The sequence below is a fragment of the Aotus nancymaae genome, unplaced genomic scaffold (assembly GCF_030222135.1).
Source record: "Aotus nancymaae isolate 86718 unplaced genomic scaffold, 86718_ANA_hifiasm-v0.15.2.pri h1tg000020l, whole genome shotgun sequence".
NCBI classification, from domain to species: Eukaryota; Metazoa; Chordata; class Mammalia; order Primates; family Aotidae; genus Aotus; species Aotus nancymaae.
The window spans coordinates 27,549,957-27,575,843 of record NW_026988432.1 but is presented as its reverse complement, the minus strand read 5'-3'; the positions used below and the strand labels follow the sequence as shown (position 1 = coordinate 27,575,843).

The 25,887-nt window shown below is 50.8% G+C and overlaps 1 protein-coding gene and 1 long non-coding RNA gene across 3 annotated transcripts in view; one reads left to right on the top strand and one right to left on the bottom strand.

Annotated features, from left to right (window-relative positions):
• LOC105709027 (uncharacterized) overlaps window positions 1–6,731 on the top strand; it is a 35,404-nt gene extending 28,673 nt beyond the window's left edge. Inside the window, exon 4 of the long non-coding RNA XR_001105425.3 lies at window positions 5,309–6,731. This is a non-coding gene — a long non-coding RNA (uncharacterized LOC105709027). The remainder of the gene's footprint in view (window positions 1–5,308) is intronic.
• Window positions 1–25,887, bottom strand: part of MYO5B (myosin VB) — a 390,752-nt gene that overhangs the window by 20,079 nt on the left and 344,786 nt on the right. The window contains exons 27-33 of one of the 2 annotated variants that reach the window (XM_064379193.1): window positions 24,608–24,673; window positions 19,529–19,768; window positions 18,624–18,724; window positions 12,405–12,482; window positions 9,071–9,269; window positions 5,239–5,332; window positions 2,593–2,736 (exon numbers count right to left, since the gene is read on the bottom strand). In XM_064379193.1, coding sequence (XP_064235263.1) covers window positions 2,593–2,736; window positions 5,239–5,332; window positions 9,071–9,269; window positions 12,405–12,482; window positions 18,624–18,724; window positions 19,529–19,768; window positions 24,608–24,673 — 922 coding nt within the window. The remainder of the gene's footprint in view (window positions 1–2,592; window positions 2,737–5,238; window positions 5,333–9,070; window positions 9,270–12,404; window positions 12,483–18,623; window positions 18,725–19,528; window positions 19,769–24,607; window positions 24,674–25,887) is intronic. The other variant, XM_012440811.2, reaches the window with a different exon arrangement.

Genomic DNA, 25,887 nt, shown 5'->3' with positions numbered 1-25,887 from the left:
TTGGTTTATACCGTCCCTGCTCCAACACATTCTTCTCGTTAAATGCTAACTGTAGGCTGTAATACTCTTGAGTACACGGTAGACATCTGGGCATTTTATAGGTCCAACAGATGGCTGTGGATCGGCCATTGGCTCTAATTAGAGTGCCAGTCACATTTAGCCAGGAAAGTGTATTTTGTAGGCCCAGACTTCTAATCCATAAATTGGTACTTCAGGCTTGTCCTATGTGCAGATTACAAACAACTGTCCTGCCTTGGAATGTTCTACTGTGGCTGAATAAAGCTTGTTTGGGCTCCCCAGCTAAATGTTAGCATCTTGGAGAACAGGGACCATGACACTAGATTTATTTCTCCTCCACAGCAACTGGTCAGTACCAGGTACCTAAGAGGTAGGTGGTCTGCGGTCAAGTTTTGGCATTTGTTTGGAAGGGGTCTTTTGGAGCGAAGATGACTGCAGGGTTTTCCCAGGCAGCTCAGCAGGAGATGACCTTGCCTGGGGCCACCTGAGCAAGGGTCATCTCCTGCTGATGGTGGGGTTTTCTCTGTGAAAACCCTGGCAAACGGCAGAGGGAGCCACCTGTCTGACACAAGCAGCCTTACTTATTGAACATTCCATTCATCAGAGATGAAAGGTTTGTTCCTAATTGCGTTTGAACAAGATGCAGTCTGTTTAAGGAAGTTTAAGATAAACTTAAATCACATTGAATTGCTGGACAACTGAAGAGGAAATTAAGTTTTATAAAAGAGAAAAATACATCTAAGAAGCAGGCTACTAAAAACACACAGACCAAACAGCTGGAGCGAATCTGTTTAAGGCAGACGTCACAGTCCGTTCTTCCTGGGTCCCTCGGCCCTAGGCACAGTGATCAGCAGAGCTGGACTTCAGTCTAACGTAAGTTTCTCTAAAATAATGCTCGCCTCTTATCTGAACTTCAAATAATCCTGCAAAAGCTACCGCTCCTTTGAACTCCTCACATTTGAGAAGCGTTTTGCAGTTTTAACCCGGCACTTTCGTCTTTGTCACACTTCACATCATGGGGCAGGCAGGTCAGTGTCATCATCCCCATTTCACTAAGCGCCACGGAGAAGGGAGCTGCTGGCTCAGGGTCCAGAGGATCAGACCACCAAAGGCTGCCCTTTTTTCACACAAGACTCTCTCCTATAAAGCTCTTCCTCTCTCTGCAGGGGGCTGCTGGACTCGGTTGGCACAGAGCACGGAGGTGGCCTGTTGCAGCCAGATGGGAAATGAGACTGGAGGGGAGGGAGCTGGTACGACTTGCAAAGCAGCAACGGGCACCAGCCTGAGTAAGCTGCACAGGTGATGCAGACCCCCTCCGGCCCCTTGCTGAGCAGCCAGGAGGGACCCAGAGGGTGGCGGGGTGGGGGCAGGGGGGCTCCTCTTTTCACAGAGAAAACCCTGCACTCTTGGCAGCTAGAGTGGAAGGTTTTTCAGTTCTAAGAGCCCAGCTGGGGGAGGGATTCTGAGCAGTGGCTCTCACAGCTTCCTGGTGGCCCTGGGGAGCTCGTGAGGGTGGGAGGCAAGCAGGCCAGCCCTGATTCAGCCATATGCCTGGATGAGAAACTGCAGATGATTGCAAGGACAGTAAAAGCCAACCCTGATGAACTTTCACAGTGGGACCAGGGTGATTCTGGACAGACTGCAAGAACTCAGCGTTCCTCAGACTTTAATGAGCCTGTGAATGTCCCTTGGCATCTCGTTACGTGCATTGTGATCCAGGAGGCCTGGCGTGGAGCCGGAGATTCTGCATCTCTCACCCCTTCCCAGGTGATGCTGATGCTGCTGGTCCAGGGACCATGTGTGTGCAACGAAATACGAACTTTCTTTCTCACAACTCCATGCCAGCAGCACAATCCCCTTTCCAGGGCGCTACACAGGACATGGTGAGTAGCACAACCACGGCCACATGTGTCTAGTTAGGAAAGAATCCAGGTCTGAACACAGTCCACGTGATTCCAGAGACCATGCCCACATGTGCTGTACCACACAGCACTTATAAACTGTGAAGTCCTAACCAAACAGAAGGAATCTGAATCCCTGATCCGCTGCTTCCCAGCTGTGTGACCTGGGTAAGTTACTAGAGCGAGTCTGTTTCCTTCAGTGTAAAATGAGAAGGCAGCAGTTCTGACTTAAAGGGAGGTTGTGAGGATTCAATGAGGGATGAGGGTGATGTGCCTGGTGGAGGACCTGGCAGCAGGATGTGCTCCAGAAGCATGAGTTGCTGTCATTGCAAAAGCGCTGTGGCCCATACAGAGCTGCACCAAGGAAAGGGGGCTGTGGTTGCTGCTGGGGAAAGCCTGTGGGTGGCTCCCCTCCCACTTCTGTTTCACAGGCAGAACAAAGAAGCAGTGGGTCTCCATCAAGAACAGCAGCTGGAGACAGCAGGAGTTGGGGGTGGACTAGAGTAAGTGGGGGCAGTGGAAGATGGGGGTGGGTGCAAGGGTAAGCAGGAGACAGAGGGTGCGGGCTGTGCGGGAGGTGGAGGAAGGGGTGCAGGGGTTGTGCTGGGGATGGAGATGGGAGTCGGGGCTCAATGAGGGGCAGGCAGTATGGGGTAGCACAGGGGGTCCTGACCTGTCACCAGGTTTCGGATGAGGAGGGCCTCGTCCTCTTTGTGGTACTCCAGCATGCCCTGGAAATCCTTCTCTTTCCGCTGGACTGTGACTTGCCTGTTGAGCTCATGGCGCTTCCTCTCACTCTGGGCCAATGCCTGGGCAGCTGAGCAGGAAAGAGAACAGGAAGCATGGATGAGACTTCCAGCTGCAGGCCTGAGGGTAGAGGCATCTCTGGTGGGTGGAAGATGGGACCTGGGGCTGGGGAGTGGGCATCTCTGGCAGGTGGAGGATGGGATCTGGTGGGGGGGAATGGGCGTCTCTGGTGGGTGGAAGATGGGACCTGGTGGGGGGGAATGGGCATCTCTGGTGGGTGGAAGATGGGACCTGGGGCTGGGGAGTGGGCATCTCTGGTGGGTAGAAGATGGGACCTGGGCGGGGAGTGGGCATCTCTTGCAGGTGGAAGATGGGACCTGGTGGGGGGGAATGGGCATCTCTGGTGTGTGGAAGATGGGACCTGGGGCGGGGAAGTGGGCATCTCTGGTGGGTAAAGGATGGGACCTGGGGCAGGGGAGCAGGCATTTCTGATGGGTGGAGGATGGGATCTAGGGTAGGGGGCATTCTGGGTTCTCTGAACTCCCACTCTCTTTGCAGGGTCTGTTCCTGCAGCCAGAGCCACACCCCAAGTGTGAGCAAGGAGCTCAGCATCCAGCACTGGGGTCCATACAGGAGAGAGGAAACATCTGAAAAGGCAGGAGGCAGGTTTCAGACCAGAGAAAACTTGTGAAGGATGTGAGCCAGCATGGTCTCTCACTGCTCCTGCACAGCTGTTTCTCTTTCCCTACTGACTTGTAAGGAAAGGAGACAGGTTTTTCTGGCAAGAGCTTGGCCTCGGCCTAGCGCTCTACACTCAGTTCCCTGTGTGTGTGGCCACAGAGCGGCCATTGTGACTCAGCTGCAGGGCAAACCCAGGTGTTCAGGGCAAGGCCTGAGCACTGTCTGCAGCCTGTAGGCGGTGGAGCAGGGTGGTGATGGCGATAGTAAGGACACGTCCCGGCTCCCAAATGCAGGTTCAGGTTTAGGAAGCTGCCAAGTGCAGTCTTTGCAACTACATAAGCTGATGATTATTTGGCAAGAGTTTCAGTGGCAGGGCTGAGGGTATAAAGGCCTGATCAACCCTCACTCAGGCCTCTCAGCCTCACAGCATGGTGGAGGGGCAGTGGACATCCACAGCGTTATCCCCAAATGCATCTCGGTGCCGACTGCACATAGGGCACTGTCCTAAGCATGGGAACAGATACAATGGCACGGCCGATCTGTCCCTGGCCAGTCGAGCTAAGGAGACACATCTGTACATTCACATGGAAATACTACGACACAGCTCAGGCACCAAGTCAGGAGTGTGTGATGTGGGTGCTGAAGGTGGCGGGGCTGGAAGGGCCCTACAGAGGAGGTGGGATGAATGGTAGGTGGGACTCTCACATCCAGGTTCAAAGGGGCTGATCCGTCGGGAGAGGACCAGGGCGAGTGACCCCCGGGGGGGAGGCTGCTCCACGCACTCCAAGTGGCTGAAGGGAGGCTCTGAGTGGAGGTGGGGATGAGCGTGAGAGGATGAAGCCTGGCAGACAAAGGCTGGGATTTCATTCTGCAGGCAATGAGGCGACAGCAAAGGCCAGACAGTGCTGTGAACAGAGACAGGACTGGAAAGCTACTAAGTAATCTGGGAACAGGGGACAAGAACTGGACACAGGGGTAGGGGCAGACACAGAGAAACACTGGAAGATAGGGAGTGATAGGTCTTCAGGAGTAAGCAAAGCTTGAAGCCAAGAGACCAGGAGAATGAGAACTGGAGGAACAGCACATGAGAAAGCCAAAGTTGGCGGGCACATGACAAGTTTGGAGAGAGGTGTCCCCCGGGACAGAGATCATAGACATCCCTGCCCTCTAAGAGCTTCCAGTCTAGAGAAGCAGGAGATTAAACAAGTGAAATGACACCTGTGATCAGAGCTGTACCCAACATGCTCATGGGATCAGGACTGTGTAAGACAAGATTCAAGCCCTGGGCATGTGGCTCCTGAGATGAGGGTGGAAGGAGGCAGAGGGGGATCCAGGCAGTGAGGGGCTGAAAAAGGGTTCCAAGCAGGGTGACACATGCAAAGGGTGACACAGGGAGATTTGCAGCAGGGAGTCAGAGGGAGAGAACATTCTGGGTCTTTCTGGAAGAGTGATTTATATCTCTACCTGAAGATTCTAGATTGGAAATTTAATCCTGACACCCCACAGCATGGAGTGAGGCCCTTGGGGGGTTACATCCTTTTGATACACAACATTCTTTCACATCAGTCTTGCCTCCCAACTTCAAGCCCTTTGAGGGCAGGGACCACCAGGTCACCTCTGGGTTCTGCATTCTTCTAGCCCTGCAGAGCCTTGCTCAGAGTAAGCACCCAAACTGGCTGAATTCAAGTGTCTTTTGTCCATATTCTGGATGTGTCAGCTCATGGGATCTGACTACTTCTATCGCATGGCTGGACTCGGCAGAGTCCAGTGATGGAAGAATTCTCCCAGTGAAGTAGGAATAATGTGGAGAGGGCAGGCAGGCAGCTCACACCCACAGGCGTGGCCAAGTTTACCCGTGCTTCACAAAACACACTCACTCACACCCCCGTACCTTCTAGCTCCTGGACTTTCTTCATGTAAATCTTCAGTTGTTTTTTGAGCTTCCTCTCATTCTTTTCCAGCTTTTCTACCAGTTCTTTAAGGTCCTAGAAGCAGAGGGAGCAGTGTGAGAACAGATATCAGCCCTGCCTGGGATGGTGGAGGTAAAATCCTGCTTCAAGTGGGAGGTGGCCCATGGGCAGCCGTCGGAAAAGTGCCAGTCAGGGACGCTGCCAGGAGAGCTACTCCACGCAGGCTGTTGCCACCTGCTCTGGAACTCAGGAAGTGGGAGATGATGAGTCAGAGTACATTCTCTCGGTAACAACAGGGCAAGACTCCTCCCAGGTCAGGCTCTCTGGCGCCTTGCTGAATCCCAAGCCTCCCCAAGCCAAGCCTTCACCAGTTGCCATGCCAACCCCCAAGAGACACACTCGGCTTGGGAGTCCCAGGTGGGGCGGGCAGCGCCTTGGGAAGGAATGGACAGGTGGAGGTGTGAGAATGCAGGGGGCAAGGGTGCTTGGAAGGGCCAGTGGGCAAGTGAGATTACCCAGGGCCCAGAGGCAAAACAGGACACTGGTGTGGCCCCAGTCCCTAGCAGCTGTTGCCACTGGAAGCACATCAGCCCACTGGGACCTAGAATAGCAAGGTGCTGGGGGAGGAGTTTGCTGTCATTAATGTCACCCCCATCCCAGCTGAGCAGTGGTCCTCTGTGGCCAGGGACGCAAGAAGGAGAGAAGGATCCCTGCTTCATCACCACTGGAGCTGGCCTCTGCTATTAGAGAGTGATGGGAAGACAGAAGCGAGTATTCCATAGTGGAGCCTCTACAGACACGCTGGGTGGCAACTTTTTAAGATCGGCCTATTGACAGGAGTCAGCCCAGTCCCAGTGCTGTGGCCATTCCAAACTACTCACCTAGTTATAGATGTTGTTAGGGACTTATCTATTCATCATGATAAAAAAGCAAATCTTTAAAAATACTTCTTAAATTGAGAGGCATCTAAAAACCCAGCTCAAGTGACAGGCCAGGCAGCAGAGAGTAAAACCTCTATCAGTGACCTAAGAGCGGCCTCTGTGTGACAGGCCGGTTGGTAGAAAGGACCCAGATGTCTAGAGAAACTTGAGCCAGGATTCTCTGTGGCTACTGAAGGTCTCCTGTGAACCCTGAATTCTACTCAGATTCCGTTTCCCTGTTAGGTGCCTTCCCAAGCAGCTCCAAAGCATGTGACGTCCCTGGCTCTGCTGCACTGCCACCCCCGCCTTGTGCTCATATAACCCTGTCCAGATCCAACCCCACTGAATCCTCAGTTATAGCTCTGACTCTTGCAAAGAATTAACCAACACCTGGGGCCACGTGACTTAACCAACCCAGTGAATGAGGAGCCCAGGGCTGCCCCAGACCGGGTCAGGACCAGCATACTGGTACGATGACCATCATCAGTCCCAAGCTCCTCTATGCGACATTACCAAATCCACAAGAGAAAGTTATTTCTTGTGTCTTTTTGAAAACCTTCACTACACCCTGGGAGGACAGACAATAAATGCTCCAATGCCTATTTGCAACATCTTAAACACCGGATGCTTCGAGAAGGAAAGATTAATCCAGGCTTTGACTCCTGCTTCAAGAGCTCTGACATCTCAGCCAGTTTCTCAAGAACGCCCAGCAAACCCAATACTCCACCTGAAAGGCTCAAGCAGAGGGGAACATAAGGATCCATGTCACTAACGGTGGCTTTGTGCAAAGACATTCCTGAGTGTCCAACCCCCAACCCCCTACAAATCCCAGAAGGTTGAATTCCTTAATGTGCTAAGGAGAATTATATAAAGCTGCGCTTCCCAAACTTTGTAAGGGTGTTGGAGCCACCTGGGAATCTTTAAAGCTTGAAATCAACAAATTTAGAACAAATAAAGGGAACACAGTGCTGGTCACAGTGGCTGTAAACTTGGGCAGATACCAAGGCCCAGAGTCCTAAAGGCTAAAACTACAAAAGCTTACAGAAGAATGAGTTCAATTCATAAGGAATCTTGGAAATGAAAAATGAGCAGGTCTGAAGATGGCTCTAAACTTTTCAAGTTGCTGCTAGGAAGGACAATCACATCCTCCCCTCTACACAGACACCTTCTGGACCACTCCAGCCTCACGCGGTTTCTCCTGACTTCCCTTACACTCCACCCAAGGCTGCCTAGTGCCCTGTGCTGTGGTTACTTGTGCATATACGGTCTCCTCTCTGCCAGAGGACAGTGCTTTACCAGCTGGTACATGGCAGGCAAATGTACATCACCCACAGCCCCTGGAAACTGCTGCGGCTGGCTCTCCTCAGGGGTCCCAGTCTCTGTCTTGGCAAACAGAGAGGATCACATTCTGGAAGGAGTCTCTCAGCCGGCTGCAAGCTGGAGCCCTCCTCCTCATCCTTGCCTGCCCAGCAGCACAGGCCCCTACTCATGCCCCAGGGTCAGCACTCCAGCAGAGGGGCCCGCTGCACTGTCTTCTTTTACTCCCATGGCCTCTTAAGGTGGGACTACCCACCTCTTTCCATTCACTGACTCTCCTAAGTGTGGCCTTGGTGACCCTGTGCCGGTGTGCCGTGAGCTAACACAGTGCCTGCACGGTGCACAGCCCTCTTTATAAGGTGGCTATCCACTGTGCTGCTTGGTCAGTGGCCCTCCAGGGAACATGGGCCACCAAATGCATTTCCTAGGCTGCCTCCTCTACCTGGCAGAAGCTGGTCAGGTGTGTTTCTTTTACAGTGCATTTATTTCCATAAAGCCACCAGGTAACATATGTATATGCAACAGAGGGTGACTTGGAGACAGAGAGGGGGAGGGAGGGAAGATCACGTGTATGTGCTATTCAGCTGTGGGTCTGGGGCCCCACTTTTCCCCTTGGGATCAAGTGAACCAGCCACCCAATTATAGGTCATCTGGTTATAAAGAGAAATGACAGCCATGGCTGGGCTCCTGGACTGGATACACTGTGGACACACAAACGTGCTGCCCTCCGTGGGCACATGCAACTCCAGAAGATAATTGGCACTGCTGAGCCCTGCCCTCGGGCGGCCTTCACTTCTGTCTGAGTCCCTTGGTCCATGCTTTTCTTCTCCCTTCCCCTCTCTGCCAGTCTCCATGGTTTACATCCCCTTCATGCCTCTTGTCTCAGCTGAAGCCCAACGTACCCCCAAAAGTTTGCCCTACCGTTTCTCTTCCTGTAATACTAGTTAACTCCATTCTGTTTTTCAAAGCAGAATCACACTTTTAAAAACACTATCTAGTTTCTCTTCTTTATTACATGCCTTCCTTCCCTTACTGACCAATCTGCGAGCTCTATAGGACAGGGACCCTCTTCCATTTCTCTGGCATCTGCTGGGGCTCCTTTGGTGACTGTCTGCAAAGAGGCCCCCAACAATTTCTCCCACTACTCCTCCCTTCAAGAGGTAGAATCTCTCCCCCACCATATCTGGCTTAGCCATGAGACTGGTTTTGATCAATGGGCAGAAGCAACACTGTTAGTTCTGGGGCTGAGCCTCAAGGGGTCTCTCTGTTCCTGCTTTCATCCTCCTGGAAGTCAGCTGCCAGGTAAAGCAGCTCAGCTAGACCAATGAAATGCGGCAAGAAGGCAGGTGAGGCCTCCAGCCGACAGCCAACACCAAGGCCCTAGAAGGAGGAGTGAGGCTGTCTGAGATCTTTCAGCTCCAGTAAAGGGGTCTTGAGTGGGGAATTCTAGAATCTCTGTTTCTACTATAGGGACAAGGGTCACGAACCTTGTCTGTTTTGCCAAAGGCCACCCGATCCCATTTTCTTCCAGAACATGACTTCCCAGAGCTGGGGTCCACTAGGCATGGCTACTCACCAGATTCTCGTTGGTCAGCCGGGATATCTCCTGCTGGACGCCAAATTCCACCTGGGCCTCTGGGGAGAGCAATAGCGTCTGGCAGAAGGTCTGCTGCTGTTTGTCCATCTCCTCCTTCAGGGCCTCCAGCTGGTCCTTGAGATGCTCCACCTCCTCCTCATGCTCCAGGCTCTGGGCCTGCAGCTGAGCCTCCAGCAGCCTGCGCCAGGGAGAAGACAGGTGAGCACGCGGCCCAGGCCAGGGCCTCCATGTAAGGGGCCACAGGCAGAAGCACGACAGGGGAGCGGCCAAGCACACAGCAGCAGCGGTCGCACATCCCCCCGAGGGATGAACGCAGCAGGAGACAGACTCTGTGGGGAACGCGAGGCAAGCGGGCCAACTGTCCCCCTCTCGGATGACAGGGAACCAAGGCCAAAGCACTCCTGGTCCTACGGCTTTTTCTCAACGCTTGTGCCTCATTCTGTGAGCACAGTTCAACCGTTTGGGATTGAGATTGTCTCCCTGTCAAAACGTCTATCAACAGAAATACATTTCTTAAAGCATCTTTTAAATAAAAATAACTACACCTGCCCCCAAAGTTCACAAGAACCTCCTTCTTAAGACAAAACTCTGGCAAAACTGAGTTAATTATATTATTCAGATATTTTCCCTATGGCAAATTCTCCACAAGTTTTAGAAAGGCAAAATATTAGCCCCTTTCCTTTTTATCTGTACCATTATTACTAGCCCCATTTTATACATACAATTATTAAATATACAACCTTTATATACCAGTTTCCTCCAGCCAAAAATGAAAACTGAGACTATTTTCAAATGATCTAGGGGAAGCTGTAAGATCAGTTAGTGTTATGACGAGAAGCAGCGAGACGTAGAGAACTTGCAAACATTGAGAAGTCTCATAAGACTCTGAGTCAAAAGGCCCAAGACCAGGGGTTCCGGTTACCCGGGCAACGCTTCCATCATAATAGAAGGCAAGAGATTAATGAAGGCTCATAGGCAGCCTCACCTTCAGGAAGCTAAATGCTAATATGACCATGATGCTGTCCTTCTTGGACTTAGTTGCTTAAACCAGCTTTCTGATTCAGTGCAGCAGGCTTCATATGGAAGAAAGCTAGGGTGCTGGGGGAGAGGTCCTGTAAAGAGCTTCCAGACATGGTTACATGGAAAAAATTCACCCCAGGGTCTTCTGGGGGATGCAAATAATGATTATGATCCAGCTAGGCACAGAGGTAGGAACTGGGGCGTGCCCAGGGGACAGCTGTTAGAGGCTGTGGCTGCCCTAGAGGAAGGTACCATGTTTTTTACAGTGCTGATGGTTTGGGAGGTGACAATCGCCATAAGAGAGGTAGAGCCATGTCTGCAAGGGAGCAAAAGAGAGGGGAAGTCTACACTGCTGATAGAAGTGACCATTTTATGTGGCTGAGTCAGCTCCACAGCAGCCCTGGGTGCAACACCTGACTCCCAGTGGCTTCTCAACAAAGTCCCACAAATGAATGAAGAAGTGATTGAGAAAAATCACTCATTCACCACAGGCAATATTACCAAAGAACAATAACATGAGATTTGTGGAGGATAATTGGGTAATTAAGTCAGGATTTAAAATGAGATACAGTATTTAGATAATATCCAATATTGGCTACAGTACATTACAAGTAGTCATCAGTAAGTTATAAGTTTAACGAGAGAGCATAGACACTCTTGGGTTCTAGGCAAGCTGCCCTGAGGATTCATCTCCTGACTTCTGTGGCATGTTCACTGTTCATGTCTTATTCTCCAGGTAGACTGTAGCTGAGTGATCAGCCAGGGTTCTGTTCCTACTTAAGCATTAGGCTAGCCACCTCATGGTGCAGGTAAGAAAACTAAGGCGGAAAGAGCTTTGAGGTCACGACAGTGGCAGGGCTGATTCGAGAAACCAGGACTCTTGATTCGTAGGTCTGTACTTTATTAATGCATTCAGTTGCTGATTCATCTGATCTGCTGATGGAGAGGCATGAGGAATCTCCTGGCTTCATACGTGGGTCCTTCCTCCAATAAAACAAACTTCTGGGTGGGACAGAAATCTGATCTTATTGAATAATAACAGTTATAGTAATAGAAGTGGCAGCTAATATTTATTATTCTGTGATTACATGCCAGGTATGTGCAAAGTACTTCACCCATATTAACCTTATTCCTTATAATGCCCCATGAGGAAGGTCCTATTTCATTCACAAGGAAACAGACCCAGTATGTCACCCTGCTCACAGGTTGTGGGGCCAGAGAGAGACTCTACCTTGTGAATCGGCTGACTAAACTTTCTTCTTCCAAGAAGAGATGCTCTTGGTGCAACGGTACTCTCTACTACATCCTCAGCAGGCAGCAAGGGGAAGCAGCATGAGGGCTCCTGGCTCCTGCTTCGCCACCACCCGGCTGAGGGAGCTGGGCCCAGAACTCATGCCACCTCGCCGAGTCCCAGTCCAACTCTTATTGAGAGGCTCCAATGGGCAAAGCTATGCCACAGCTATTAAAAGCCACCTGCAGTCAACAGGCCTATGGTGTGATCATCGTAGGGTTTCCTTGTGGTGCATGCCTACCCTGTCTGGGTGAACCGCTCACCCACTGCTGAGGGCCAGTGGGTTTCAGGCTCAGACTCTGGCATCAAATGGAACCAGGTTCAAATTCTGGATCTTCTGCTTTACCGACAAGTTCCTTAAACCCTCCGGGCTTCAGTGTCTCTACCCCACGAGGGTGCTGTGAGGCTAGACGTCAAGGCGCATGCACTGCACTTGGCTGCCATCAGCTCCAGGGAGACCCGGAGATCAGGACCAGCACATGTGCTGATGGCAGGCTCTGGAGGGCACAGGCTGCATTTGGAGCACAGCCAGAAGTACAGATCAGTCAGATGTTTTTGGCTGATCCTGCAGAGTTAGAAGGGCCGATATGTAGTGTGGAAGCAGCACAGGCCCAGGATTCCCCAGGGTGTGTTTCCTTCTCAGCCTCGTTCTAAAGAGCTGCGTGCCTGCCACCATGTGAGCTCCCGCACTGTCTCTTTCTTCACCTATAGGACAAGTGGCAGGACCATGTGGTTCCTGAGGCTCACCAAGCGCTGTCACCTTGACCCAAACAAGCAGCTGCCCTCGAGCACATCTGCACAGCCTGGGCACAGTGACAGATGGTCAACCACAGGGGCTACCAGCCAGACTGCACGCAAACTATTCCCCACGCCCTCACCCCTACTCTAGCTGAAAAACGTTCCCCACGCCCTCACCCCCACTCTAGCTGGAAAACGATTAAGCGTAGACACAAGCAGGCACAACGGACAAAGCAGACACAGGAAGAAAGGATTATGCTCCACCTGGCAACTTGCTTTAGGCCTTGGTAGGCCAAGCCGAGTTCTCCATCTTCATTTAAATATCCCCAATCCTCAGTCTTGCTAGAAACAAAGGACAGAAAAACAGGGTGTCCAGTATAGAGGGAAGAGTCAGGCAGGCAGGGTGCCCTGGAAACGGAGGTGATTCTAGCCAAGGTTTGGAAATGAAAAAAAGGCAAGGCTCAAGAACTCCCATTTTCCCTTCCTCTCTTGTCACCTGCAAACAGCATCTCTCCGCAGGTCCCCCAGTTTCAGGTACTGTCTTGGAAGTGGGTTCATGTGGTCTCATGTGGGACCTGCTAATGACCTGAGTGGGAAAACATGCTGCCCCAGACACAGCAGAGGATCAGCTTGTTCTGGTAACTCCATAAATGCAGCGACGCAGCAGTGCGGGTAGAGTAGAAGCATTCACATAGCCTCACACATGGTGCTTCCGTCAATCAGATCCATTCAGACAAGAGGGAGAGATGCAAAAAGGGCCAGGAGGAGCGAACCCTGTGTGTGCGTGAAGGCGGCTCTGGGCAGTGAGCAGGAGGGTGGTGGGGAGGGCATTGCGTCCTGCAGAGCAGCGTGTGAAGCCCCTAGGGGAAGTCAGGCCCAGCCAGGGTAAGGAAGAAGACTGCAGACATTACCTGCTTTTCACTGAGGATCTGACACTCCTTAAGGGCACAAAAGTATTAACTAATCTTAACTCCAGCTCTCCTTGCAGGGTGTTTCTCAAATAGCTAAAACAAGTTTTGAGATGCCCTGGATGAGAACTGAATGATGTCTCCCCTTGACCTTGGGACATGGGTGCATTACCACTGTTTACTCAATTCAGGAAAGCAGGACACCTGACCCCTTCTACATGCAAACTCTTTTGCTGTCTGCAAGTCACTCAGTGTCTGCCCCACACCAGCAAGGGCAGCTCCTGGAGGTGTGTCCAGTGCTCCACCTCCACTTACGTCCTCAGCTTGCACAACCCTGGGCACACAGAGATGCTCAAGGGCTGGCAGAGTTGGGTGGAGGAGGGCAGGTAGGGCCCTGCTGTCCCCAGCAGGACTCTGCCCCACCTCCCTGCTCCTACCAGCCTCTGTTCCTGGAGAACTCCTCCTGCAGGCTGGATTCCAGTTTTCCTGGCAGGAATCGTGGAGCAAGAACTGCGTCCACACAGCCTGAAATGAGGACCCGTAATTCCCTCGTCCTCACATCCAGGGGGCAAACCATCTGCAAACCAAAAATAAAATCCTAAGGCCCCTGTCATCTAAAGCGACTTTCTCCTCAGTCAGGGCTCTTTTCACGTTTGACTGAAGACACTGTTTCAGGCCATGATAGGAAAAGGCGGTCGGACGTGCCTCATTGTACCTCGCTGTCATTAACATCAACACAGACTTTAACAAATCCCAAGCTGATAGCGCAGCAGCGTCCCCTCTCAGGTGTCAGTCTGTGTTTTACTAGAGCCTTTCGTGGCTAGTGCTTTAACCTAAAGGTGCAGCTCACTGGAGGACTGTAGGCACCACTGCAGTGATTCCTGGGGAAAGCAGGAGGTAGACAGCAGCAGTGCTGAAACAGAACAAGTGCAAGGATCCTGGGCTCCACCCTGCTCCTTTCCCACACTGCAGAGACACTGACTTCTGCGCCAGGACCCAGGGTCTCCAAATCGTGCACTGAATCTCCTTTCTAGCCTCCAGCCCCCCGGGAGGGGCTGCTGGGGCTCTGTCTCAGAGGGTCACCTCACCTCTGTCGCACCCATAGAACTACAGACTGCAGAACTCTCTAGATTGGGGCTGACTCACACAATGAGAAAGTTAGCGTTAATGCCCAGGCCGCCAGCCTCACAGGGTCACACTCCCAGAATTATTAATTCTGTAACAAGCCAGGCATTATGGACAAAGATCAAAGTAGAGAACTGTGCAGCCCAGGCAGCCCACAGTGCTCAGGAAATCAGACACGTGAGTAAATTAAAAACCAGTCAACCAACTTGCTTCAGCCATTGGTTCCCAGAGGAAAGAATCCCTGGAGGAGATCCTCCAGCTCCGCTTAGGCCACGATGGGCCAAGGACAGGGAGGGAGCGCCACCTTCTGGTAGCAAAAGAAAAAACCCAAACGACTTGGCTCAGGAATTTTTGTTGAAAATGTAGGTGCTTGATATCAATTAATAAGTCTGCAAGTATTTAAAGAGAAGTCACTGTGCTAAGCCCTGTTTCCAAACAGGCCACACAGGGATACGTTAACTCGCTGTAGGCAGTCTCCAGCCATAGGAGGCAGCCAGGCACGGCATCCAGGGAACTGGCTGGAGAACATAGCAGCCCAAGGCAACCCCCAGCCCCACCTGTGTGTGAAGATCTTAAAATACATGACACACCAACCATGGCTCTGCCACAGCTAAGAACTTGCCTTCCTGGGAAAACAGACGAGGTTCCTGCCAGCTCAGGGATGGTCAGTTCTCCAGTTCTAAAAATGTCCCTGTGTGCTCCACAGACAGCCTTAATTCTTTAGTTCATATCCAAGCTGTCTATCCATCCTCCTAGCATATTCCCTGGGACCTCTGGGAAATGGAAGGCAGCATCCCAAATGCCAGGAACAGCAGAGAAACATCCAAGGTGCTAGGCCTGGCCATGTGAGAGTGAAGGATTTGGGGATCAACACGACCCAGCCAAGGAATTAGAGCAGAGCCAAACTGTGCTGCTGACTCAGGACCAGCAGAACTTTGGGAAATGATCGCCTTCTGGAAAAAAGGCAAGACCTCTTAGCCAGGACTGGTTAAAGTGGGGCCCTCTGGGGGAGGAGCTGGGCAGAAGCCGACTCTTCCTGCTGCCTTTGCCATTCTGAGAAAGGCAGCCCACAGCAGCCGAGGCTCAAGGGCAAATGAGTCAACAGCTCCGAGCAAATCTTGAGACTGCACACACCCCCCCTCCTTGTCAAACACAGGCTGCTCTGTCCTGGACAGGCCCATGGTGTGTGTTGGGGGGGTGTGTGAATAATAACCCAGGTGTGCCTGACCAAGCCCAGGTGGCACCACCTGCGCTGAAGGCCTCCTGTCTTGCCGGGGACCTGCTGGGTGGAGGGAAGCTGCCAGGAGGTTTTCTGGGACCTCAGGAATGCTCCAGTAATCTACCAGTCTCGCTTTGGAGGTCTGCACTCTTGCCGAGGCCTGGGTGGAAGTGGACAGGAGTTGAAGAAGCACCATTGTTAGAGCCGGACCAGAGCCCTGGCCACACTCTTGCTCCTACCTAGCTCTGTGACTTTAAGTGCTCGCCCCCAGGGGAGGCTGGCCTGAGCGCAGTGGCAACCTGTGCCCTCCTAACCCACTTCCCCATCCTTCTCCCACATACAGCTCTGAAGAGCCCTGAGAAGAAGACAAACTGCCCAGCACCCAGCTTGTGCTCCAGCCCTCTTGCCCCTTCATTTTCTTATATATCAAATGGTGATGATGCTGGTGCCTGTTGGTTCCCAGGAGGTAAAAAGGAGAGAGCTTTGTGGAAGCAGAATTGCTGCCTGCATTCCTGCAGTTCCTCTCAGAGCAGGCCCTCAATAACGGCTTCTCTCCCTAGAGTTCAAAATAAGGGAAAAGACACAGTTGTAGGGACCAAAACAAAGCTCTATAAACTATGAAGGTCAGCAAGTGACAAAAGTTCTGAACTTGAGGATCATGAATGCTTAAAGGGGCTATGACTGGGAAAGTGATGGAAGCCCCCAGGAATCTAAGCAAAATTCAGTGTACGAGTGTAACTAGTTCTAGGGAGAGGATAGATGCCATCAAAATTCTAAATGGTCCCCCACACATCACACATGCACAGAAACAATTTATATTAAACAGAACTCTCCATTACAGGAAAACTGTAGGAAAGGCAGAGCAGCTGTCTATCTCCAAAGCACCCCAGTGGCCAGGGCGGCCCTCATGGTAATGGGATCCCCTTGCCGTGGGCTCCAGGGAATTCCCAGTTGGGTCCCTGTTCCCTGCCAGGCTGCCTGGTGGCCCTCCTCCCTCAGTGCTGGGATTTGCAGCTATCACGAACACTTCCCAAAGCTAAGGCCAGGTTGGGAGAGAGGCGAGCCCACCGTGGTCACTTCCACAGCACCTGGTGCAGCATGCGCTGCAGAGCTGGCTCTTCAGGCCTCCCCTCCCCAGGGTAGCCAGCTCCTTTTCTGTACTTAACTCAGTTTCACAGGCTATTAATTTCCTATTGTATGCCAGGCTTGCTGGGAACAGAATTATTTTAAGACATAATAAAAGCTATTTTTATTTGATCACCATCATTATGACTGCTGTAAAGGCAGACAAATCCAGGGTATGAAGCAGCCTCTGGGAAAACCTAAAAAGGGCTCTGGATCCTTGACAACGGCTGGATGAATGAAAGGGGCTGTCAACGGTGACGGCTCTGAAGATCGGGGAGATAGGCGCACCGCTCCTCAGACCAAGTGCACGGCTGCTGCCTCCTTTCTACTTTAATATCACCTGGGCTTTTTCTTATTCATCTCATTTCTTATCTTCAAGCCAAGACAATTTAAAATGACTAAATCTTGACTCCAGTTTTAGCACTGAATCACCTTCATTCCCTCTCTCCCTCCTTTAGGGAAAAGAATTATACCTCTCTTGAAATAAATTTAATTTCCTCCTGGAGCCTCGACAACACCTTCAACTTCTGATTACCTACTCAGCGGTCGGAAGCCGCTCCAGCCTGAGTCAGACCTTCTGGATTCTGCCTTGACTCAGGCACAGGCCATCTGAGGACCTGAGCTGTTCCACCCCTCCAGTCTCAGTCTTCTCCTCCGAAGAAAGAGGGACTGGATGAAGAAAGAGGAACTGGATGTAAAGATCGGAGTCAAAACACCAGATGTCTTCAGTGATTCTGTGACATGCTTGCAAAAAACTTCAAGTTGCACTCGCAGTGCCACCTAATGACATTTTTTGGAAATGTTTGCTGTTTTCCCAATTTTGAACAAATATTTAATGATCAACATTGAGGCAAGAGAGACAGTAGCCAGGGAAAAGGCCAGCTCTGTTTTTTTTGTTTGTTTGTTTGAGATAGAGTTTTGTTCTTGTCGCCCAGGCTGGAGTGCAATGGCGTGATCTCGGCTCACTGCAACCTCTGCCTCCCGGGTTCAAGCGATTCTCCTGCCTTAGCCTCCAGAGTAGCTGGGATTACAGGTGCACGCCACCACGCCCAGCTAATTTTTGTAGTTTTAGTAGGGACAGGGTTTCACCATGTTGGCCAGACTGGTCTCTAACTCCTCGCCTCAAGTGATCTGCCCGCCTCGGCCTCCCAAAGTGCTTGGATTACAGGCATGAGCCACCGCGCTCTGCTGGCCAGCTCTGTTTTTATAGGTGCCCACAGGGGACAGTAACAACGGTGATCACAGCTGTAACACATCACATGCATACCACGTGCAGGCCCTGTCCTAAGTGCCTTACACGTACGATAGGAGCTCACTCCATCTTCCCCGAAGCCACAGGAGGCATGCCGCTACAGCTGTCCCCAGTTCAGAGATGAGGCGACTGAGGCACCGAGAGGTCATGCGACCACTACTAAACAGTGAGGAGTGGACGCCATAGTGCGCCTTCTCAGACACTCTGCCTTGGGGGTCTGTGTTCTGTCTGCTGACAAAGCTTTGCCCTGGGCCGCCCTCAGGCAATCACTCCTGCTTGCCTTAACCCTGGCTTGGCTCATCTTCGAGGGGCCAGTGGTTGCTAAACTCACATCTAGGGAGATCTCATTTTGGCTAAGATGGTGGAGGTAAAATGCTCCCATTCCACCCTCAAATGCCTAGCTTGGGTTCCATCTGTCCTGAATGACACAGGGTGGCCCCCACGGTGTGACACACACTGTATGCACGAGAAGGGCATTGCAGCAGGCGGCTAGGCAGCCGTCTGCTGTCAGCTAGCCCCCCTCCTCCCCTCACCGCCCCCTAGCCAGCTTCCTCTCAAGGAGAAAAGCTGTTCTCAGCCAGACCTTTCCATTCCACTCCTGTCATCCTCCCAGGGAAGCTCCTTTTCCTAAGACTTCTCAGGGGTCTGGGGCTCTAGTGCTACGAGTGTGCTGCTTGAGCCTTGCTGAGCTAACAGTAGGGCAGGGGACTGAGTCAGTGTTTCCGTGTCCTCTAATAAATAATTCTCTGATGCTGAGCACATGGTCATCTCCTGAGGAAAACCCCGAACAGATTTGGCTGGGCAGGGCCCTTGTCTGCAGCCTCGTCCAGCACAGTTGACTGCGGCAGCCTTACCTGTTTGTCTGGCAGACCCCATGATAGGCCTCAATGGCATCCTCCTGGTCAACATGCTTTTCACTGTTAGGCCAACTTGCTCTGGCATTAATGTTCGGCTCCTAGAAACACCCCCCACCCCAAAATAACTCTGGTTAAACAATTGCCACAATATGGCTTTATATACAAACAGGTATAAAAACATACCTTTAGGAAAAGACAAAGGCCTGGGAAGAACAGAGACAACCACAATCAAACCCAGGCCAGGAATGTGAGTTCAAAAGGTCACCTTGGAAGAGACACAGAATGACGAGGCCCGGCTGAGAGACAGCTGAGTGTGGGGCGGTGGGGTAAGACAGCCAGGAGGTGCCCCTGGGAGGAGGAAGCACCCAAGTCTACAGCACACGGGTGAATCCTGGCTCGGCTGGAATCCTCCACACTTGTCAGCACCTGCTTACCCCATCCATCCCGAGGCTCATGACCAGAAGTGGCCCAGACTTTTAGAGCCCATGGAGTGACCCAGGTGGCCTCTGTCCCCACCCTCTGGCTCTAGTCTGTCCCAGAAAGTGAGAACATTAGGAAAATACACTGAACAGGACTTGCCACCCTGGAGGGGCTGAGAGGAACCAATGACTCTCTCCACTTCAGAAAGCAAACAGCAAGGGGTATGAGGTGAAAAGGCCACCCCTGAGGTTACCTATTAAACATGTTCATATTAACTTCAGAAGATTCTAGAAGCTTCTACCTGCATCCCCCAGGGAAGGTTATGCTGACAGGGCAGCAAGTCCCTTGCTCTGCCTTTAGAGGAGACCCCGCAGCAAGAGAGACCGCTCTTTCGTGGGTAAAGATACATACATTAAAAAAACATGAATCTACCACCTAGGATCACCCCTCATCAGCCCCACTGCGGGCCACCATCTTGTTACCGCGTTCCTGCCGGCGAGTCGCCGCTGGTCGGCGCTCACGATCTGGGTCCTGAGGATGAGCACCTCCTCCTTGCGCACCTCGAGCTCCTCGTGGGCCAGCTTGAGCTGGTTCAGCAGGAGGTTGTAGCTGTCTGGGGAGCCATGGCTGGAGTTGTTCTGCGTGGCCTGATCGGCTATGGCCTTCCTCAGCTCATTCAGGTCATTCTTCAGCTTCTTGTTCTCTGACTCCAGCTCTTGCCTCTGGAAGACAGCCCAAGGGATGCTGCCATTACTCCCTGGCCCAGGGCCCTCTTCCTGTGTGGGCCTCCCCTCCTCCCCTTCTTTTGTCCACTGGGAAGCTTCTTTCTTTAATGTTGAAACACATGGAAAGTTCTGACTGCCATCAGCAGGGAGTCAAAGCTGGAGCCTGGATGTGAACTCATGATTCCAAGTCACAGGCGTGAAGCACCTGCACGATGCCTCCAGAGCGGCGTTCCCTGAAGGGCTTCAACAGCGTTTGTGTTTCTAAACACGTCTGGCTGTGAAGATCCTCCTTGTGGAAATGCTGGACTAACGATTTTAAAAGACATATAGTAAACACAGGACTTCCTAGAGTCTGAATATGTTCATCTGCATTGTGACTTTCCAAGAAAAGGTACAGAATGCAGGATTTCCTAAATGTATTTGCCCAGAGAACCTCTTGCTCCCCGTTTTTCATGGAGCATCCCTTTTATCCTGGACTAATGACTTGGAAGATACACTAGGGACACTGTTTTGGTCATACAGAAAGCCACCAACTGTCAACGTCAGCAGAGGAAAAACTACCTACACACAGAGTCGAACGTGCTATTGGAACTCAACTTTGGAACATACTTTATATTTTCTGTGTAGTGCATTTAACTTTCTGTTTGAGATGAAGTCTGATAATCACACACAAACTGCTGGCAGGACCCTGGCATACATGAGATTCAGAATTTCCCAAAGGAAACCCAAAGATGTGGATGAGTATATGCACTGTGGATGAGAGCCACAGGATGATGGAACTAGGAGACCACTGGGTAGAATGAGTCTCTTTATTTGCTGAGTGAGGAAGCTGAGCCCAGGGAGGGGAAGGTTCACAGGGAGTTTAGAGACTGACCCAGGACAGAGGGCCAGAGATCCCGACTCCTGGTCCAGAGCCCCTCCCATGACTCCACCGTATATGTGGTGATTTCCAGAAGATTTAGAACCATGCACAGAGATAGTAACTCTGCAGACATGATGAAGGCTCCAGAATAAGGTGCTTAATACTCAATGATTACTGATGAGTCACCAAGCCTATGGTGAGTCTATTTACTAAGTTCAGGAGTTAAGGATCCCCTCAGTGCCTGGGTGATATTCTGGCAGCCAAGGCCATCCACAGGAGAGCCAGCGTCACATGCCAGAGGAGCACTGGGTGTGGAGACAGAAACGCTGGGTCCTCATCCTGGCTCAAGGTGCACACTGCACAGTCCTGGAACCTTAGCCTCCTCAGGTGTGGCTGAAGGGAGTGAGGACAGCCGGCGGTTAAGGTTTCCTCCAGCCTTGACCAGCCAGAACCGAGCTTGGTGACAGCTGTCAGCTGAGTGCCTGTGCTGACAGCTACGCAGGCCCTACTCAGCCGTGAGATTGTGCCTCAAGACAAAAAGGGCCAGGCTGGGTGAAAGCTCTGGTTGTTTTTCAAGGATTTCTACCCAGGGCGTATCTGTGACATTTCTATTTACCTTATCTCTAACCGTTCCTGGACACTGTCTCCCCTAACCACATCCTACTGGTCCCACCCACCACCTCTCCTCTCCACTCCTCTTTCCTCCCCCGCAGGCTCACTACCATTTCCTCATCATCCTTTCTGGTCACCAGTGCCAAAAGAATATGCATGCTTTATTGTGGTAAAATATATAACACAAAATTAGCCATCGGACCTATTTTTACATGCACAGTTCAGTGTCATTAAGTCCATTTAGTTGTACAACCATCCCCACCATCCATTTCCAGAACGTTTGCACCTTCCCAGCTGAAACTCTGTCCCCATCAAACACTAACTCCCCATTCCCACTCCTCATCTGCTACAACTGCCATTCGACTTTCCGAGTTTGACCCTTCTACCTACCTCATATAACTGGAAACAGATGAATTTTTGTGAAAGACATATTTTTGATGCACCCAAACGCCATGCCATTCCAGTTGGAGAATTCCCATTCTGTTATCCTCCCTCCCGCCAATCTCCATCATCTGCCTTCTTCAGGCCAGGGAGTGTGGTAGATGCTGCAGGCACAACACCTGCTTAGAAGCCATCAATTACACTAAAGTACAGTTCATGGCACTGCAGCCTGAAACACACCATGACACGAGTGAATCCAGAGTCACCAGGGAAAAGAGAAGAACGCCATCACTGAGTCTGGTGGGTAGGACTGGGGGGAGATAACAGTCTGACAGCTAAAGGACAGGAGCAGCTAGCTATGTGAAAAAGGCGGGCAAGAGGCTTCTAGGTACAAAGGCCTCAGAGAAGAAGAACAAGCAGGACCTGCTGGGGAAATGCAGTCTGCAGAAGGCAGAGCAGAGGGGGCGGCGCTCAAGAGATGCAGTTGAGAGTTAGATCATGAAGGAGGGCTGCCAAAACCCAGGGAAGGGAGCTGGATCCAGGAAAAGCAGCAAGCTGGTCATCACAGGGCTTCAGAAGGGTTTCCCTGGTTTCCATGGGGAGGTGGGGCACCTGGCTGGAATACAACACAGCATGGCCCATGGCAGGGAGCAGAGGGAGATGTGAATGAGATTTAGGAGGTGGAATTGTCAAGACTTGGAGACTGCTTGGATGTGGGAGGTGAGAGGGAACAAAGTCTAGATGCTTGGGTGATGTGTGTGTCATCTATTGAGACAAGATGGGGTTTCAGGGTTCAGATGTGTTCAGCTGCAGTCCCTACAGAGCGGCGAGCAGTTGGAATCATGGTCTAGAGATGGATCAGTATGTTGGTGAAGAATTAAGCTTTGGGAGGATGTGTGTGAGGGTGGGGTGAAGCCGCCCTGGGAGAGTGTGCTGAGGCTGGGCACTGCACACCACACGCTTTAGATTTCCTGTCTCTGGGTTTGGGTAGCTCTGCAGCCCCAGGACTGCAAGCTTCTAGGTTAGCTGGCCATTGGACTGGGCAGGAAACCTTTCTATAGAGAGTTTGTGTGTCTATTTCTTAAACGTCAGTACATCCCTGGAGAGCACCCTATGAGGACGACCACTGAAAAGCAGATATTTCACATGGGATGAGCGTTACTGCTGGAGGCAGTGCAGTTTTGAATAAGGGGTCACTGACATTCTATATATAGTCAACACTATACCACCATTCTGTAACTTTGTAAGATTTAAAACCAATAAAATGGATCCGTGTTCCGTAAAACTAGGCTAAAGTTGTGAAAATGGCTCTGTCTTACAAATCTAGCCCCAGTAAACAGTAATGGATACAGTTTATTTCAAAATTCTGAGGAATTTTAATAAAATACTTATGGATAGTCCAGTTCTCTCTCTCAAAAAAAGCCTCGTTTCATCACAGGATTATTTATAATAGTAAAACATGAGAATATATTCATCAATTAGAGAATGGATAATCGTGATAATCATAGAGATGGAGTCTTACTCTGTCACCCAGGCTGGAGTGCAGTGGCATGATCTTGACTCACTGACACCTCCGCCTCCTGGGTTCAAGCCATTCTCCTGCCTCAGCCTCCTGAGTAGCTGGGACTACAGGTGCATGCCACCAAGCCCAGCTAATTTTTTTGTATTTTTAGTAGAGATGGAGTTTCACCTTGTTAGTCAGGATGGTCTTGATCTCCTGACCTCAAGATCCACCCGTCTTGGCCTCCCAATTATAGGCGTGAGCCACTGCGCCTGGCCATGCCATACAATTTTAATCAACTGTGGAAATCACATTTACAAAGAAATTTGTAGAAAAATGTACCAGTGGCACAGGAGGCTGTGGCTGTCCAGGGTCAGCATTCAACCAACAAACAAATGGAAAAGCAAAGTGTGGTCCATATACGCACAATGGGAAGCAGCCTCAAAAGCAGACTGACACATGCTACGATATAGATGAACCTCAGGACATAATGTTAAGTGAAATAAGCCTGTTACAAAATAAAATACTACACAATTCTACTTATGTGAGGAACCTAGAGTTGTCTAATGCAGAGAGACTGAAAGTATAGTTGTGGTTGCCAGAGTTTGGGGGAGGAGGAAATGGGGAGTTGTTAATGGGTACAGAATTTCAGTTTTAAAAGATGAAAAGAGTTATGGAGACAGATGGTGGTCAGATGCTAGCATAACATTCCGAATGTATTAATACACTGAACTGTACACTTAAAAAGAGTTAATTACGATGGTAAATTTTTTGTGTATTTTACTACACTTTAAGAAATTGGAAATAAGCCATAGGAATGATTCAAAGCTGTTCTCCTGGACAATGTAGCTGTTACCAGAGTTATTTATTTTTTGACAAGTCAAGTGCAGCAGTAAGACGGGGGAGGAAACAGAACAAGGAGTTCGATCTGTAACAGACTGAAAAATCGATTGCGATAACTCACTACCTTCCGACCAACCAGCCAGAGTTATTTGTAGTTCTGTAAGTGACTGGCAGATAGGATAAATTCCCACATTATCCTGTTTTTGAGGATGGGAATGGGTTGGGCCTATCCTGAAGCCCCTTTTCCCTGCACTCCTCTCCCTGCCACGGGGGCCTGCTCACCTCCCACTGTTCTGCCACGCTGTCTCCCCACGCCAGCAGCAGACGCACTGGCAGGTCCCTCTGCCCTACATCTACCCATGCAAGCCTTGATCTTTTCCTAAGTGATTTTTAGTGGCCATATTTGAACTGAAATTGTGTTGAGTAGGTAATATATTTATTCTCATTCCTATAGTAGATACAAACTTTCCTTCATTCCAAAGCTGAATAAACTACAGCATGGAAAGGGGAAGCTACCTGCTTATGGCTCTCCTTGTTAGCAGACCGGGGCTCAGGACCCAACCTCCTGATGCCCAGCTTTGTCATCTGCCCTCCGCCAGGTGAGAATTCCAGGAAGCTTGTCCCCCAAGAGTCTTACCTTCAGACTATTGTAGGCCAGATCTGCATCCGGGTCCAAATCTACGTCAGTCTGTGGTGGTTCCGCCTGCACAGATAGAGAGACAAAGAGAAGCGTGGACCTCGAGCAAGATATTCCACAGAGGTGTTTCTGACTGAGGTCGAACTTGCTCATTCTGCCTATGAGTGAATATCCAATATCCCAACGCTCCACAAATTCACTTCCTTCCCACCTTCAAAGTGCAGCTCAGTACTCCAGCCTAGCATGAAGTTCTTCATTAACACCTCCCTCCTGGCCCCACCCCCACCTTCACTTGCATGGTCCCCACAGGCACTTGTAGGTTGAATACATACAGTATTGTGTTACGGCTTGAATTGTGCCCCCCAAGAGATATGCTGAAGTCTTTACCCCAGAGACTGAGAATGTGACCTTATTTGCAAATAGGGTCTTTGTAGATGTAATCAAGTTAAGCTAGGGTCATTAGGGTGGGTACTAATCCAGTAGAAAGAAGATACAGGGAAGAGGGCCATGTGAAGGCAGAGGCGAGGTTGAAGCCACGCAGCTGCCAGGCAGGGAACACCAGGATGGCCAGAAACATGGGAAGCTGAGAGAAAGGCACGAAGCAAATCCTCCCCCAGAGCCTTCAAGAGAACACGGGCTGGCAACACCTGGATTTCTGACTTTTGGCCTCCAGAACTCGGAGACAATAAATTGTTTTGTCATCCAGGTTGTGGTGTTTTGTTTCAGCAGCCCTAGGAAGCTAACACACACTGTAAAACTGCGTCTCTGTTTCAGTTTATGAGGAAGAAGAGCTCCCAATGTGTGTTTCCCAACTAAACTCTAAGCACCTCGCAGAGAGCTGCTTCCTCCACGACACTACCGCAGGTAGCAGGAGAGCTGGCCCACAACACGTAACATGCTCTGACATCAGAACTTCAAAGCTAGTGCTCGTCTATGGCAATGTCTGGAGTAACAGCTCACTAGGATTCAGCTGAGCCAATGATTCCTACAGTTATTTAGCTGATACTACACTTGGATTGCCAGTGAGAAGGGGTAGAAACAGCTTCATAAATGGTTAACTACTTGGAGTAATTTCAAGTAGGGGGTGATGGTCCCTGAATAAGATGGATTTTTGGAGGTAAAAAAGAACAGAGACTTAATGAGATTACCTACAGTGCTAGCCGGGAACATTAAGTCCTCCCACTGTGGATGGACTAGTGCGCCTCAGACTTGGAGACAGGAACAGGATCTGAGCATCTCCTGTACTCCTCCCAGCTGAAGGATGCTGACACTTACTGCAC